The sequence below is a fragment of the Phoenix dactylifera genome, chromosome 2 (genome assembly GCF_009389715.1).
Source record: "Phoenix dactylifera cultivar Barhee BC4 chromosome 2, palm_55x_up_171113_PBpolish2nd_filt_p, whole genome shotgun sequence".
In the NCBI taxonomy this organism is placed as follows: Eukaryota; Viridiplantae; Streptophyta; class Magnoliopsida; order Arecales; family Arecaceae; genus Phoenix; species Phoenix dactylifera.
The window spans coordinates 14,463,264-14,480,902 of record NC_052393.1 but is presented as its reverse complement, the minus strand read 5'-3'; the positions used below and the strand labels follow the sequence as shown (position 1 = coordinate 14,480,902).

Below are 17,639 nucleotides of genomic sequence, written 5' to 3'. Positions count from 1 at the left end.
TTCTTCTATAAGTTTTAATATTCAGTATGTTCTGATAGTAACATGTTTTAATGCCTTATTAATTTTCTTCCAACCAGTACCTAGGTTTTCAACCTATATTAGGATTACTGAAAAAATTTAAGTTATAATTTTAAAAAAAATCATTGAGCAGACAAGTTTGAATATCTTTAGCAATTGGCCTTGGAGATGCTTAAAACAAACTTGATGGCATGAAGCACAGACTAACGGTTATAGCGAATTCTTGGACATTTTTTTTTTCTTTTTGATTAATTACCACGAGAATATGGTGTCATACATGAATAAGAAATCAGGAGTAATTCTCAGCATGCATGCAGTTTCTACGGAGAACCACATGCAATCTCTGAGACATGAATCATGAGTAATTCTCAGCATGCATGCAGTTTCTACGGAGAACCACATGCAATCTCTGAGACATGTAGTTCGAACAATTATCACAATTTCTAATCATGATCTTTAAGGTTAAGGAGCTAATGATTCAAAGAGATGCGGAAGCTGATGTGAATACATCGTGACCTTACCAGCATGTAGACAAATATCTCAGGTTTGCCTAAGGGACGCGGTACTGACCGAACCGACTTACCGGTAGAGACGGGTACCGATTTGGTATCGGTTCCAACCGGTACCGAACCGGTTCAGGAAAAAAAATGCGATATGCCACAGAGTGGCATTAAAAGCCCACGTGGGCTGCCTATGTGGGCTCGCTGCCCCGCGCGCTGCGCATGGAACGCGCGCGGGTGCGCTGCCCTGGCCTCTCTCTTTTTTTTCGTTCCTTTTTTTTCTCTCCTTTTCTTCCCAAGCCGCTCTTTTCTTCCCCTCTCTCCTCTCTTCTCTTTTTTCCCCCTTCTCCCGCGAGCAAAGGAGGTCTTCTTCCCCGTGAAGTGCTCGGGAGGAAGAAAGAGGCTCGGTAGACAAAAATCTCCGCAAGAGAGGTCTTCTTTCCCCCCTTTGATAGGTAGTCTTCTCCTCTTTCTCTCCTTCCTCTTCTCGCTCTTCTTCTTCCTCTTTTTTCTTCCTCTTCCTTTTCTTCTCTTCTTCCTCTTCTTCTTCCCCGCGAGTTCCGATGCGTCGCACTAGTATGGGCAAGGAACCGTTCGGTTCCGACCGAATTTTATGGTTGTACTGTACCGGTGCTGGCCGGGACCGGTACGATACAGGCTGAATCGGTCGGTTCCGACCGGTTCAGCAGACCTTGGGTTTGCCCTAGCCCTTTTAGCAACTTGAGCTAAATTGGGTTATTGGGTATTGTTGGACATGACAAGCTTCAAATAGGGGAATGAATATATATGTGTGTGTGTGTGTGTGTGTGTGTGTGTGTGTGTTTGGGTCATGGTTTGGGCAATGATGAGGTTATTCTAAGAATTTTGTAAGTGGATGTATACATTTACTTGCACTAATGCGCATAGTAAGAGAGAAGTGTTAGAGCCTAGAGAATTTATGAAATAAAAGAATTATTCCAAGTTATCAGCTATTAAGCATCTTAATCTGTTGATTAGATGCTCTATGTAGGTTGCTTGTAGCTGTGGACGATTCGGATTAACTTGCTATGTGCTAGTTTTGCCTTGTAATCAATCTTTACATGCTAGAAACCTTGTTCATCCAAGTATCTCAATTTCTTATCCAATTCTCATACCATAAGGATGTCACCTGAGTTTTGTTTAAATATAATAGAGTCAAGTTTCTTAGACACTGCACTCTGTGGAATACCATCATGTGAAAAGGGTAAAAGAGTAATCCCTGAATGCTTGTGGAAGCAGTCATGCAAGAACCTCGTCGAGAAATTTGAGTTCTGAAAAATTCTGCTTCCGAATCAAAGCAGCAAGTTTCCAGTTCAAGAGTGACCTATTAATGGTTTTTGCTTCTGACATTATGAAGTCACCAGACCTTGTTGCATTAAATAATTGACATACTTTGAAAGTTATACCATTATGTAGTATCCATTCCTGTGCTTATGACACTGAATCTGGGGCATATTAAAAATGATGTTTCCTGTAAAGATGCTGCTGCTAGGTATTCCTTCTGTGCATGCACTGTTTTTTATTAATGTTATTTGGAGTTTTTGCATACATACCCCTGCAAATATGGCATATTGCATATTCAGCCTTCACAAAGCACTATTTGCATATGTACTCCTCTAATCATCTTACTTTTGCAACCATGTCCCTCCCATTAGATTTTTGACTTACGGTGTCAATAGTTAACTGTTTTAATTATAAGAGGACAATATTACCCCTTTGCGCTGAGACCCCTAACAAAAATTTAGTGTTTAGCAGTTTAGCCTTTACTACAAAGTATCAGTTTTGATGAATATTAGTATAAAAGGGTAATCAGGTCATTGTACATATAGAACAGTTATTGAGTAACAGGATGGTTATCATTGCAAAAACAGAAAGATTTGAGGGGTATTTATTCAAAGTGATTTTTGAAGGGTAAATATGCAATAAGGTATATTTGTATGAGTATATATGCAAAAAAAAAAAGAAGAAACTATTTGTTGGAGATCACATTTATGTAGGATCTTTGTCCAGTAAAGTTGCATGTATGTGATGAGTCTATGGTGCCTTACTAAGCCTAGATGTCATCCAATTTTAGATTTGACATAAGCAATTCATGCTATCGGATTCATTTGACCAGAATCATGTATTGTGTTGCATGTTTAAGCGTCTTGTGAGGGATCTACATCAGGGTCCATTGCTTTTCTAACACCAAAGCTGCCAGGTTGCTGCTATAGATTCTCGGTGGCTGCTTTACCCTACTGCTCTTTAGACATTCGTTACCAGGGTAGCTTACTTTTCCCAGGCACCTAGGGGGTTGCATCGAGCAGCCAAACAGCTATCATTGACAACACTGCACGAAATCAAACAACAAAGACCACGTCAGACACACAAAATACAAGCTGAGCATGCTTGAATATGCTAAAGGATTGTACAATGATTTAGAGTTGCCTATTTTGTTTGTATTTTCAAAACTATCTGATTGTTTGTTTGGCATTTGACTAATATCCATGAGGAGTTTCATTCTTATACCTGGTGTTATTTTTCAAATTTCAGTCCATAACAGCTACCAATTCCGCTCGTCCTCATTTTTGAATTCTGTGCAGGATAAGTCAGCAGGAAATATTAACATAATGGAGTTATCAGGATTATCTCCTTATTGGTTTGATGTTGCGCAAGGCAATGCCATACAGAACACTGTTAAAATGCACTCACTATTCCTTCTGACTGGGCCAAATGGTGGTGGTAAATCTAGTTTGCTTCGGTCAATTTGTGCTGCTGCATTGCTTGGAATTTGTGGGCTTATGGTGCCTGCTGAGTCAGCTGTCATTCCTCATTTTGATTCTGTTATGCTGCACATGAAAGCTTATGATAGTCCTGCTGATGGGAAAAGTTCATTTCAGGTACTGAGAAAGCTCTAAAATTCTAGTTTTGCTTCTCTATCTTGTTCAGTGTTATATTCTTATTCTGCTTGTCATGTTGTTTATCTTTTTAACAGTTGTTATAGGGTTTGGTTTCTTTTACACACCTCAATGCAGAGTGCCTACAGATTGAATATACAGAAAGATAACCATTAAAATTTGTTTCATCTTAAAAGTTCAGGTCTTATGTGGGCATTGTTACATTCTCACACGTCTGACATACTGAGTAGGTTTCTAGTTTTCAAACCATGGTTATCATAATCAGGACATCCATTGGGGAAAATTGATCATGTAGAATACTATATAGTGTCAAACCCGGTTGTCATGTATTAAGACATGATCTGGAAAGATGCCTAAAAATAAATAGACATTCCATTTGTTCTACTTCTTTGCCTCTTCATATATTTGTCTTGCATGGCCATTGTCGTCATGGTGCAGTTTTTGAGCTATCCTGAAATTAATAGGGTATCCAAAGATCTTCTGACGTCCTTTTAATCATATTACAATATGCCAGATTGAGATGTCGGAAATGCGCTCCGTAATCACTAGAGCTACCCGAAGGAGCTTAGTTCTTGTGGATGAAATCTGTAGAGGCACAGAAACTGCAAAAGGAACCTGTATTGCTGGTAGCTTTGTTGAGATGCTTGATTGCACTGGCTGCCTGGGCATTGTATCAACCCATTTGCATGGCATTTTCGACTTGCCTTTAGCCACAAAAAATACTGTCCACAAAGCAATGGGAACAGAGGTTGCAGATGGCCGCATAAGACCAACATGGAAGTTGATAGATGGAGTCTGTAGAGAGAGTCTTGCCTTTGAAACTGCCCAGAAGGAAGGCATTCCTGAAAAAATCATCCAAAGAGCTGAAGAGCTATACCTTTCAATGAATGTAACTGATGTACACATTTCTCCAAATTCTACAAAAGCTGAGCATTTCAATGCAAAGTTCTATGCAAGTGGTCTTGGTGAAATCAGTGATTCTTCGAGGACTAGTTTAGATTTTCTTCCTTTTGGCAGCTTGGAACTATTACAGAAGGAAGTCGAGAGTGCTGTTACCATAATCTGCCAGAAGAAGTTGTTAGAGCTTTACAAGAAGAAGAGCATATCTGAGCTTGCAGAGGTGATGTGTGTTGTAGTAGGTGCTAGGGAGCAGCCTCCTCCCTCAACTGTGGGCACTTCCAGCATCTATGTACTCTTCAGACCTGACAAGAAATTATATGTTGGACAGGTTACGTTCCCGTCTCGTGCTTAATTTACATTTTGTTTTTCTCATTGTCTAAAGGGCTTGAACTTTGATGCAGACGGATGACCTAGTGGGCCGCGTTCGTGCTCATCGTTCCAAGGAAGGCATGCAAAATGCGGAGTTCCTATATGTTGTAGTACCAGGAAAGAGCATTGCAAGTCAGCTTGAGACTCTTCTCATCAACGAACTTCCCCTTCGAGGCTTCAGGCTCGTCAACAAAGCTGACGGTAAGCATCGTAATTTCGGCACATCTAGACTCCCCAAGGAACCTGTTAAGTTGCACCAATGAAACAATGTGTGGCCAGGGGATGCACCCTATGCTGCGGTCGCCATCTTGGCAGCTAACAAGGTATCCAGAATTTTTTCTTCCATTATCTTTTTTTTTTCTTTTTTGATTTCGAAGAAGCAAATTGTCTGCTTCATTAATTAAGATGTTTCCACCAATTTTGTAGCTCGGGGTGTTGGCTCAAAGTTTTGTAGATAACAATGCCATACATTGTCTCTTTGTAATATATGGAGGATACAGATGTTTTATCAGTGTAATTTTCAGTATAATTCTAGTATTAGCTTATGTCAATCAGTAAAAAGACCATGGTTTAAATCCAAAAAAAAATATGAAGAAACTGGGAAGCAAACCAAAATGTTATGATAGCTCATGATTTGATACTCATAGGAGCAGATGGTGCAAGTTGAATATCAAAATTGGGATGACCACAATTTTTTTTTTTTCCTTTTTCCATTGAACATGGCCCAGAAACAGTTCCTCTTGGCAAAAATGTTATGGGGGCATTTTGCCTTTGCAGAGATCGTGCCTCTTGGCAACCGTAGGGAGTGATTCTAACTGATGCTATATTCAGAATCTCTACCGAAATTAGCTCTTATACATGCCCAGTGGGCGGCTGGGTTTAGAGTCCATGGTCTGTCATCCAGGCCAGCAAATTGTGTGCACACAGCACCTTTCACAAACTCTGCATGGTTAACGAGCCAATGATTTATCTGAGGCTTTTGGATTGATGAGCCAATGGTTTCCTTTTAAATGAAAGAAGGCTTTAATAACTGCTAAAACAAGTCTTTTACAATGATTTTTTTTGAAGATGATTTACAGAGAACCTGTAGCTGATTTCATTTCAATGAAGAATGCTTCTGATATGTTATGATGATCGACAAAGAAATCAAGGATGCATAAAGGTGTGAAGAGAATTATATGCCCTAACAGAAGAAACTGAGTAGGATCCATATAGCAACGGACTACTTGGACATCAGGATTAATCTGCTTTTCAGTGTCAAGCTGAGGCCCTGTTTAGAACTTTCTTGTCCCATGTAGCAAAGGAGGCAAAGCCAGCCGATAGCATTGTCAACTAATTGCAGCGTTGTGTTCTGACCCATTCGCAAGATTTCTGGCCCTTAAAACATTCCACCAAAAGCGCAAAACCAGAGACGTCCAAGAACCTGCGAGGGAAAGATTGGAATTTGGCAGACGAATTCCCCTTCCCCTTCCAAACCAGATCTCAGCCTGGTTTTCCAAATTTGGGGCGGACAGAGAGAGAGAGAGGATTAGGTTAGTCGAGAGCTTGTGCACATGGGGATAAGCTGACGCAGTATGGCTTGGACGGTTGGTGGGATCCTTCTAATTATCCAATCGCTTCAATGGCACGCGATGGCAAGATTGCAGCTCTTAAACGTCTGGTGTATCAAAGAGTATCTCTGTTTTTCTTTTTGGTATAAAAGCGCACTTTCACTAACAACTATTGTTCGCGATGCTTCTGAACTTTCCGGTGACAGGAGACATGAGTTCACTAGAAAGCAGGTGTGAATGAGAAAAAGTCTTGAAGAAAGAGTAACATATTTTCCAACAACTTCCTTCGGTTTTACATTTACACTTAGGCCTGTTCGGATGGTTGGGTTGAAAATCTTATGAGATCCGGGGGTTGAGCAAGTACAACCAGCAAAATTATAGGATTATAGACTGGGCTAGAATTATATTTATAAATACTCAGCAGTCCCAAGACATTCGTGATTTGAGCCATTGCAACTAGCAAAATCATAGAACTACGGACTAGGCTAAAGATTCAAGCCGACCCACTCTAAAGAGGTCTTAGGGTTTTTAGGATTTAGGGTTTCGGGTTTAGGGTTTTAAACTATTGGCACCTGGCTAGGGCAAATTCTACTCCAAAGAAAATGCCTTTCATAGCATACCTTGAACCGAGTAACATCAAACTTAATTTATTTAGGGCTTTTTATATGAGTACCCTCCTGAATATCAATTTTTTTACGAATACTCTTCCAAAATTGATATTTACATGTATATCCTCATAAAACACTTGTTTTACTATTCTGCCCTTTTTTATCCTTATTTTTGCATACGTACCATGTCATCTAACGCCATTAAAAAAATTAACGGTTTCAAATTAAAATGATTAAAATATTCTTAATGGGTAGATGTACAATAAGAAATATTGATAAGGCAATTGCGATAGAGGACAAAAAAGTAATTTTAAAATTTTATTTTATTTTTAACTAAAAAATATAATTGTTATATTAGGAGCATTTGTACAAAAACCTTATTTTATTAAGGTACAGAAATAAATATAAATATGAAGAGGTTATTCATACAAATTTGAGTTTTTAGAAGAGTATTCATGCCAAAAAAAAACTCATCTATTTATTCAGTGGGTACAGTAAACCATTAATTAAACATTAAATATAAAGTACTAAAATTACATAAAAGAGATTTATAATATTTTAGAGTACCAACCAAGTCCATATCTGGCCCGAGGAAACTTCCAATCCAAATTACTGAGGGGTTCATGTGGCCTTGCTCATAAGACGGCCCATCTATTTTAAAATTTTGAAACTGGCATTGCACTTGTGGTGCAACCTAATACTTGCCGGTTTCCCTTTCTGTCATCTTGCATCCCTTGCCGACAGGATCTAACATGCGCTGATATCAAAGTAGGTTCCTGCAATGGACCCTGGTTGTTCCACTTTACAATGGAGAAGATGGCAATGGCCCAGCTCAGATCGGACCAACTATGGGTTAGGCTATTATAACCAAATCTCAAGCAAAACCTACCACGCCATATCTCGCTTTATTTTTATTATTATTATTATTATTATTATTATTATTATTATTAACTTTACAACAGTAGCTCACACGCGACGGATGTGAACCCATATCTCACATTTGATTATATTCCATTTGCCGGGATTTGGACGGCGTAAACAAAACTATACTCTTACAATCTCAATTGGTGAAACTTAGAATATCTCAAGATATCATCTGATATAATAGTTACGATCTTAATAAATATTTTCATAATTAAATGTTAAAATGATCGATTTGTAATAACCACTAGTTTAGATTTCAATTCCTGCCCATCTGCTGCATGAAATGAGCCTTACCTTCTTGCATGGAACAAAACACAGTTTTTTTACTAAATTGTCTGTAATTAATAGTGCAGGCGGCCGTAAGAAGCTACGTGCGTACTTGCCAAGGGAAACGAGGCGTCAACTTTTGCTTCCCATGCGGAAAGAGCAGAATTTTAATTTATATGTGAAAGTAAAATAAAAATAATTAAATGTTGATATATAAGAGATGCAAGGGAAAAAGATCTGTTGTAAGTCATTTCTGCTCATATCTATTTTGTGGTTATGACCTCTTTTAAATTTTGTTAACGTAGATTAGGAGGCCGCCTAGGTTATTATTAGTTAATATGATAATAAACTAACATAATTCATAGTATTTATTATTTATTTTGATGTGAGACATAAAAATAATATTATATTTCTTATAATAAGATATAATAATGAAGTGTAGAAGTTCAATATCTTCCTATGTGTTCCTGAACCCATTTCTGCAAGAGCATATTTATTGTAAGATGCGGACTTCAAAAATTTAAATAAGAAAATGCTTTTGATACTATAGTAAATTTATTTCTTTTTAAAAAAAGCAGTAATTATTGATATGATAGAAAAGAAAAAACAATTTCAACCTACTCAACTCAAAACTTTCAAAAAAATAAAAAAATAAAAAAATTATAAAAATAGGATTTACATCTTTTTTTATTAATGATCATAAAACTAAGATAGATAGCCTCTATTTACAATGGTAAGATCTACCTTTGCATAGTTCGGATCGAATTCTTCTTCTGTTCTAATATAATTTACTTTTCTAAAATAGAAATGACTGCTAGAAATAAACACGAAAAAACTAAAGTTCTACATGAGATAGATTTCAACTTTTGCATTAATTTTATCTTCTGTTGTTCTGCTTAATTCTTTTCGAATTATGAAATATGTCCGATCAAAATATTTTTTGAAAAGAAAATTTTTAATTTGACAAAATCGTTTCAAGATCTAAATTATGAAATTTGAGCTTGACCGCTAAGGACGCACCCTCTTTTTTTTTTTTTTTTTTACACTGGCTCCTCATACCATAAGTGCATGAATACCGCCATTAGTATCAGAAAAAAGACAACTCCACCTGTCCATATGTTAGTCTTCTATTTTTTTCCTTTTATTCCCTGCATGTGTAAATTAAATAATTACCAATTAAAAAGCTCATGCAATATAAGAGAAATTATACTATAGTTTTATAAAAATTCTACATGTGACTGAATTCAATTAGGACAAAATGTTTTATATATAGAAAATTCATAGAGCAAAAGCTTTCAAAAACTCATGATGCCAGGAAAAATTACTATCCACATCTTCTGGTAGTTTGACATAAAGATTGAAAATACAAAAAAAGAGAAAGAAAAGAGAAAACTCCCAAACCCCTTGAAACTTATTTAAGAATATAAATACAAATATTCTCTGACTCTCCATTCAGTGCATAAGATGTATAATATGATATATATACAAACAGGAAATATAGCACAGGGAACAGCTATTTTTCTGGGGCAACCAGGTATAAAACTATAAATACCTCTAAACAGATGTGGCTATTGAGTCCTCAAAAAGGGTATTTCTTCAGCCTTTCCTTGCTTCATCCTCAAGGAAATGCGTTGCACTAGCTGGCAGGCATTTACAACCAAAATTAAATTAAACATATTTGGGAAGCAAACAGGAATGCTAATTGTATTTAGGTAAAAGTTATTATTCACGTACCTAAAAAGATGGCATTCCAATGTCACCACCCACTAATGCTTAGCATTTTTTTTTGGTGACCCAATAGCAACTCATAAGTGGCCGGTAACAGATTGGTCTTTTAGGCGAAGCATATGTACAGAAAGGCCGACGAGGTTGTATATTAGATGGCATCGTACATGACTAATTATTTTAAAAATACTCTTTGAATGGAGGAGGAAGAGTTTCCTAACACTTTTCAGAAAAATTCGGGGGTGCCAATAATTTCTTTTCTAAAAATATTTAGGTAAAACTCGCTTTCCAATTCTGTAATTCATGTATTTTTTTTACTAAAATAAGTGAATCATATTTGAAAAGTACGAATATATTTAATAAAATTAAAAAATAAAATAATTTGGAGTGTCACGGGCAGCTTTTCACCTAGCTGACAGGATATTGCTCCAGGCGTACTTTTGTCTTTCTCTCAGCCCATTGATGCGAAGATTTTTTTTTTTTTCGTGAAGTATATCCAGAGTGTGAGTTGGACAAGCGGGCCCCAGCATAGTTTTTTTTTTAAGAAAGAGACAGCCACAGTCAGGGACCCACAGACTGGTGCTTCTCTCAACAAAAAAAACGATCTGCATTCATTTATTAGACCAATACAATTTATAAAATGCACCGAAATCTGCACCCCATCACCGACACCCTCAGGTTCAGCATCTCCGTATTAATTAATTCAGTTCCATTTATAAATAATATTATTTTATACCGCGTATACTAATAAATAAATACCGTCCTTCTTTTCGGTGGGCGCTGGGATAGGTCCAGTCCCGCTGGAGAAAAGCGTGCACTTGCGCAATAATTGCCGTGAGTTTATCCGTTCCACCATTAAAGCCGGTATATGGACCGAAACAGATAAAAATTGACGGAGAGCGCGGCGGCTGAGCCACTGGCTGTGAGGTTTCCGGGCGCCGGAGAATTGACCGGAGATGACTTGGTCCGGTGGTGATGGAGGAAGCGGCGGAGGAGCTATTTTGGGGGATTAAAGAAGGTGAGGTTGGGGGATCGATGAAAGCTTATTGGGTTATCTCCTTAAAAATGGCTTAGATTTGTAATGTCGCGTATCAGTCGTTTTTTTCGTCCTTCTTCTTCCGGTCTGGCTTCCGATCTCGGCTCCCGAAGCTCGCCCGATCGCGTTCTCTGATGGAATGCGGCATTGTGGAGTTGGGGTTTGGAGTTAGGTTTTTTTTTTTTGTGCCCGAATCTAGGGTTCCGGTGAAGTCCGCTACAGTTTCTGCCTCGCTGTAGTCTTTTTCTGCTTCAGAGGGGGGTGTGGTAAATTGTAGGCTTTGGGTTGGAATCTTGTGTCTTTTGTGTGGATCTTTGAAATTTCGCATTCGATTTGGGGTTGGAGAGGTGGGCTGGTAGCGATTTCGTAAATAGTTTGCGCTTTTTAATTTCTCTGATTTCCTTATCTTTCCGAGAAAAATGCAGCCTTTTTACAGTTAGATTCCTTCAGAGAGAGTACGTCATTTTCTTGGATCGTGGTTTATTTTTTTTTATAAAAAAAGGGCTTTTGCAAATTCGATATGTCGCTTTTCTTCCTTTTCGTATCTCCGTCTTTTTGAATTCTCGGTCATTCTTTTTTCCTCTTTCTCATTCACTTTCTCGCGTCTTCCCAGTACTCATCGAATCTAGGGTTCACGTGCTATTTCTTGCCATTTTTTGAGCATGAGACTGTCTCATAGGATCTTTTTTTAGGGGTTCTTATTACGAAAATTTATCAATAATTAGTAGTATTTATGCCCAATTTTGGTAAAAAGAAAAGCTGGAAGCAGCATCTTTATAGAAGTCTAAATTGCACAGGGATGAGATTAGAGCGTCAATGTGGGTCTTGTAATGCTCTGTTTCGTGACTGTAATCCAAAAAAACTCCTACTTTTCTATAGTAATCTTTTCTCTCTCACGGTTTAAAGACAGAATCTTTGGCTATAAATGTTCGAACTTTGCATTTATTATCTTGCATAATTCTGTAATTCCTAATTTTAGCTTATTATTCTTGTAACTTGAGGCTTGAGGGGGAGCTATCTATCTCATTCATCTGAAATGTTCTGCTTGATAGCTTTGGTAGGTGATTTTAGATTACTTAGTTCTGAGATTGGATTGATGGTGAAGAACTTTCTCTAATGGGCTTCTCTTCTGTCTCCATTTCAATCTACAGGTGCTGTGATGAGTGGATTTCAGCAGAGGAAGGTGCAGGACCTGCAGAAACCCTTCCCGAGTTGTATGGGAAGGATGATTAACATATTTGACTTGTCAAGTACGGGCATGGCTGGGACCAAGCTTCTAACTGATAAAGCTCATAGAGATGGTATTTAAGACTCCTCTTCATGATGTTGTTAATTTCACATAATTTTCCTGTAAAGTGTTGTGTTTGAATCTGTGGTAGTTGAAGTTATTGAAATATTTTTATTGAAGCCCTTTCTTCCTTGTTATCCTCGTAGATTGCTGTTTTTTTCTTGATATTCTCAGTTCGCTTATGCAACTCTGCGCTCAAAATTGCTGCTTGTAGATGGTCAGTCTGGTCCTTTTTTTTTCTTTTGCTTTCAGATTTATGGGCTTTTCAGAAGCTGTTTCGATTTTACAGTTTGCCCTTTTTTTGTTAATTTGGACAATTTAATTGTATCTTCGTACTTAAGCTGATAAATCAGTATATTTTTTCTGGACTAAACTCAGTTTCTTTGCAAAAATATGTTTTTGTAGAAAAGATGATTTTTGCCTTTTATTTTAATTTATTGCTTTTTCCATCATTATACATGAAGTTTACCTTTTTTGTTGTTTTGTGGGGGGTGGGAGGGGTTCAGAATACCAATCCAAGTTGCTAATTGATTCTTGAGCATATTCGTGGTGTTGTTAATGTGGATAAACCATTGAACAGGCTCTCCAGTTCACAGAAACCAGCCTGATGTTAAGAAAGCCTTGCATCCAGCTGGACTTTATGTTGATGGCAAACAAGTAAGCAACCTTGACAGTGTTGCTTGAGGTGAAACATAATCCATATCTAATGGAGTTTTTTTCTGTGTTCTGATTTAGACTTCAGTGCAGATTGCTAGTGATTTGAGGAAGAGTTCTTCAATCAAGAAGTCAGGCGGAACACTGGTGAAAATGCTGATAGCTCAGGAGATGTCAAAACAAACAGAGTTGAATCGGAAGCCACCTAGTGTCGTTGCTAGATTAATGGGTCTTGATGATGATCTGCCAGCCACGAAACCTGTGTTAGTTGCAAACAAAAGGAACACACAAGAGGGCTATTCAAGGACTACTTTAACAGGACCATTTCAGGGTCACAAGCAGCAGGAAGATGTCTATTTTAACAAGCCAATGCCATGTGAGAATGCCCATGAGAAGATGGAATATAGGGACGTATTTGAAGTCTGGCAACAACCATCAAGAACCAACCGCATCAAGGATCAACCTCTACAGAAGGGAAGATACAACAAAGACCAGAATGAGAAACGAATGGCTCTCGTTCGTCAGAAATTTATGGAAGCCAAACGTCTAGCTACAGATGAAAGGCTCCTTCAGTCCAAGGAGTTTCAAGATGCTCTTGAGGTTCTGAGTTCAAACAAAGATTTATTCATCAAATTTCTTGAAGAACCAAATTCCCTCTTCTCAAAGCAAATAAGAGAGCTCTATATGGTTCCTCCAGCACCTCAGACACAATGCATTACTGTATTAAAGCCATCAAAAACAGTTGAGACACAAGGTGAAAAACTGGTGAAAAAACAGCAATATCCAAGAGTTGATGAGGGTGGATGGGAGACAAACAAGCCTTATTGGAGCAAAAGGTTCACCAATTCAGAGGCTGAAAGCATGTCTCAGCCAACAAGAATAGTAGTCTTAAAGCCTAGCCCTGGGAAGCCCCATGACATGAAGACGAAGGTGAACTCCCGTATCATGTCACCTGAACCACCGCAACAAAGTGATGTTTATGAAAGTTTGGAAGATAATGAAGCCATAGATCCGAGAGAAGTAGCCAAGGGAACCACTCAGCAGATGCGGGAGAGTCTGAGTTGCCACCGGAGGGATGATTCTTTGTTATCTTCACTGTATTCAAATGGATATGGTGGAGATGAGAGCTCATTCTGTAAGTCAGAAAATGACTACATGGGAGATGAGGATGGTAGCAATAGTGACTTGGAGATTGTGACTCCAACTTCACAACATTCATGGGATTATGTTAACAGATTTGGCAGTCCTTTCTCAGTCTCATCTTTTGGCCGGGCATCATGTTCACCTGAGTCTTCAGTGATTAGGGAAGCCAAGAAACGGCTTTCAGAGAGGTTGGCTTTGGTGGCATCTAATGGGACAGGTCAAGAACAAATGCAAATGCCTAGGAGCTCGAGCACTTTGGGCGAGATGCTTGCCATTCCTGGGGTGAAGAAAGAAGAGGGTGGTGTTGGAGGGCTTACTTCTTCAAGCAGCAAGTTGTTTGGAGGAGACGATGAATTGAGGGCACCAGCAGCCTGCTCATCCATTGGTAGGACAAATATTGGAGATGGTCAGTGTCCCCCCCTGACTTTATCAAGGTCGAAATCTGTCCCAGTCTTGTCTTCAGTTTTGGAAAATATTGGGTTGAGCTTTGAAGCTTCCAACTCCGAAATTAACAAACCTATTGCTACAAAGGAGGTTGCAAAGTCTAAGAATGAGAAATCATCTTTCAGAGGAAAAGTTTCAAGTTTTTTCTTCCCTAAGCGCAGAGAGAAACCTATTCCTTCTCCCTTGGTGGGCTCTGATGATAGATGTCATTCTGGCAGTGTTGAGACAATTGTTGATAAAAATGATGATTTATCAAAATCAGTTCACAATAGTTTACTCATGGAAAGTCCACCAGTAAATTTAGAGGAAGAATCTGCCTGCACTGCCCCGCCAACTTTGCCTAGTGATGGATCTAGACAAGGCTATTTCTCTTGTCAGGTTTGCCATCTGTGCGTTATATCTTGTCCACTTTATCTTGGTTTACGTGAATAACACGCTTTCTTACCTCCAATGAGTTGTATATTGCTATGCAAAATAGTAATTTTAAATTGTTTGTTGTTGCTCTATTCCTTGTTTTCTTGCTATTCCGAATCTTTGCTCTTCCTTCTTGTAGGGTTCTTTGAACTGTTGTGATTTGATTTCTTTTTGTTAATTTTTGTTAATAAAATCACAAAAATATGAAAGGAATATCTTCTTTATCTATGCCTCTCTTCTGTTTATGCTGCTCAATAAATAATCAATGCATGTTAGACTTAGTCGTGTATGTGCTTTCTGCAAATTACACTGATTCTTTTCCTCCAATTTGTTTCTTACAAAGAACATTTTCGTTCCTGACAGGCTACTCTTTCTCTTGAGGAACCCAGGACATCTGGTAATTTGAGTCAGAACCAGGAAAAGTTTAGGTCCTCCAAAAATTCAGGTACTAACTGTGATCAGCCCAGTCCCACTTCAGTTCTAGATGCTCCTTTTGAAGATGATGCCAACGATAATGTGGTCCAGTCATCTGAAAGTGCCAATGCTGGACAACAGCGTAAGTTTCAGGCTTAAACTTATCTGCAAATCTTTTCTTTTCATATGCTAATGGGATCCTGCATCATCTTCCTTCAGAAGCACTGTCTAGGTCTTCACCATTTGAGTCAGTTGCCCGTTCATTAGCATGGGATGACACCCGCCAGGAAACATTGACAACAGATCCCTCAAAACTGAATAGGGCTTTGTCCAAGGCAGACAATGAAGAACAAGAACGATTTATGCTTGTCCAGAAGTTGTTGTCATCTGCTGGCTTGAATAGTGAGAAGTCTGACATGGTATTTGCCAGTTGGCATTCGGTGGACAGCCCCTTGGATCCAATATTGCTCGACAAGTTCTTGGATCGGAAGGAGGAAGAGGCTAAGTCGAGGGAGAGGAGATCAAATCAGAGGCTTTTGTTTGACTGTGTCAATGCAGCACTGTTAGAAATTGGTCGGACTACCTTACTAAGTGCCTACCCATGGAAGGGTGCTTACCATCATGCCCAGAAGAATACTTCACCTGGTACTCCATTTGCGGTGGAGGTATGGGGTCTTCTTAGGAATTGGTTTTCAGGTGAGGGGAAGCATGTGACATGCGAGGCTGACAACAGCAATCTTTTGATGGACAGAGTTTTGAGGAGGGAGGTAGAAGGAAGAGGATGGGCTGAGTCATTGAGGTCAGAAATAGATGAGATTAGTATCGAGATTGGTGGAGAGGTTTTGGAGGATTTGGTCAGAGACGCTTTGGTAGACTTTGCTGGTACATGTTTGTAATGAGGTCTCGTTCATTTCTTATGTTTTACTCTTTTTTTCCCCTTTTCTTTTGGCCTCTGCTAATTAATGCCGTTGTTTTCACTGTGGTAATGATGGCCATTGCATTGTTTAATATCTACATTCCGACAAGTGATAATCTTTGTGTATTCTCTATCCTCTGATATTTGATGATTGCTCATAGAACCGTTGGCAAATGCTAATTCTTTCACCTTGTTCATTTCTTGCGTCTACAAATCTAATCTTATGTTTCTTATATTATTTACTTGCGATGTTTATGCCTTGACAATTACAGTAGAAGACATCATTATCACCAACCATGCAATATAAAGGTGTCTCCGGATAATGGTGGGCCAATAATGCCTTGTTGTTGGAGGATATGTTAAATATCTTATATCAGCTGTGACCTTATCAGTGTGTTAAATAGATTAAATGCCGAGGAGGCCTGGAGCTGTGGGTGGTCGTAGTGACAGGCTCTGAGAAGTGTCTCTTTCTGGGCAAGGTAAAAGAAAGGGCCCCCTGGTTTTTCCTTCTTGGAGAAATACAACAGTCTAGAATACCTGTCAAGGTGCAAAACATTAAATTATAGTCATCTCCCTACCATTTTATAATCCTGTCAGACTCTTATAACATTTGTTAATGAGATTAGGAGGATCTGTTTGTTAAACTGACAGGCTGCAGGAAGGAAGGATAAGAGGACCTTGAAACACTTTCCGACATTCTCGGAAATACAGCTTTAGTTGGTAGAAGAATTTGTGAATTTTATTTCCTTTTGAGGAGAAGTTGGTTTACAGAATTATTGAATTGACTCTGGGAGTTGGTCGGTCTCTGAGATAAATAAATTTTGTGGGGTTGGCATCATTGTGGTCCTAGTTTATTTGTTTTGTTTGGTGTCCGGTCAAGGTGTGTGGTTGGTTGCTTCTGTTTTACAGCATTCGCCTGGCATCTCAAATAGCCATCACATGAGCTGTATGTGATCTGGCCTGTCGGTGGGGGTACCAAACTTTCATTTAGCCAATGAGTTTTATTCTTGGAAGTGCGCCAACTACGTAAAACAATAAGCAAAAGGCAACCAATTGGATTTTGTTTCTTCTGTCTTTTAGTTGGTACCAAGTTTGCTCATTAGTTTTTGCACTAGCCAAGGAGATGCACTAGAGGTTTATTAATTATATACACAACCTTGTGAGACTGATATCCATACCTGAGCCTTGGAATCGAATCGAATCTTACAAGACGTGCTCGCATCGATAACCTTGACACAGATAAGGTTAGCAAGCCGAAAAACAACCGAAAGGGATCGTCTATGTAATCTCTCTCGCTCTCGATGATTTCACATTGCAACGAGTCTTCGAGATTGTTGTTGCTACCACAAGTTAATCTGAATTCAAAGTTAATCCAATATTAAAGTGATATTATATTTCTTTTTTCTTTCTAGTGAAGCGTCATTTATTCGAGTTCAGTCATTATCATGTATTTTCTGGCTTTTTTTGCTAATATAATGCAATGAGTAGCTTAACTTTGCTCTGTATTCAATTTTGTTTCATAGGCATTTCTTTGAAACTTCTTCGAGAGCTCTG

The 17,639-nt window shown here is 38.6% G+C and overlaps 2 protein-coding genes across 10 annotated transcripts in view; both read left to right on the top strand.

The window, feature by feature from the left end:
* The window catches only part of LOC103721294 (DNA mismatch repair protein MSH1, mitochondrial), a 63,221-nt gene extending 57,968 nt beyond the window's left edge, over nt 1–5,253 (top strand). For 3 of the 4 annotated variants that reach the window (XM_008811444.4, XM_026810098.2, XM_039123048.1), the window contains 3 exons: nt 3,119–3,415; nt 3,948–4,661; nt 4,735–5,253. In XM_008811444.4, coding sequence (XP_008809666.1) covers nt 3,119–3,415; nt 3,948–4,661; nt 4,735–4,965 — 1,242 coding nt within the window. In that variant the 3' untranslated portion in view covers nt 4,966–5,253. The remainder of the gene's footprint in view (nt 1–3,118; nt 3,416–3,947; nt 4,662–4,734) is intronic. The other variant, XR_606288.4, reaches the window with a different exon arrangement.
* Nucleotides 5,254–10,568: 5,315 nt separating this feature from the next.
* On the top strand, nt 10,569–16,282 carry LOC103721293. 6 transcript variants are annotated; one of them, XM_039123037.1, is made up of 7 exons: nt 10,569–10,794; nt 11,865–11,869; nt 11,964–12,113; nt 12,681–12,757; nt 12,848–14,719; nt 15,119–15,311; nt 15,389–16,282. In XM_039123037.1, exons 3-7 carry the CDS (start codon nt 11,972–11,974, stop codon nt 16,063–16,065), a joined length of 2,961 nt encoding a protein of 986 aa, XP_038978965.1. In that variant the 5' UTR covers nt 10,569–10,794; nt 11,865–11,869; nt 11,964–11,971; the 3' UTR covers nt 16,066–16,282. The 6 variants fall into 6 exon arrangements, with proteins under 6 accessions (XP_038978965.1, XP_017701709.1, XP_008809665.1 ...); XM_017846220.3 differs by having other exon boundaries at nt 11,808–11,869; XM_008811441.4 differs by having other exon boundaries at nt 10,570–10,794; nt 11,808–11,869; nt 12,836–14,719.
* The last annotated feature ends 1,357 nt before the right edge of the window (nt 16,283–17,639 follow it).

What these genes read in the sequence shown, in the direction of transcription:
- LOC103721293 (XM_008811439.3), top strand. Translation starts at nt 10,752, where the DNA reads ATGGAGGAAGCGGCGGAGGAGCTATTTTGGGGGATTAAAGAAG. An exon ending in ATTTTGGGGGATTAAAGAAG is followed by an intron (nt 10,795 to 11,963) that starts GTGAGGTTGGGG and finishes TTCAATCTACAG; the next exon opens with GTGCTGTGATGAGTGGATTT. An exon ending in TGCCAATGCTGGACAACAGC is followed by an intron (nt 15,312 to 15,388) that starts GTAAGTTTCAGG and finishes ATCTTCCTTCAG; the next exon opens with AAGCACTGTCTAGGTCTTCA.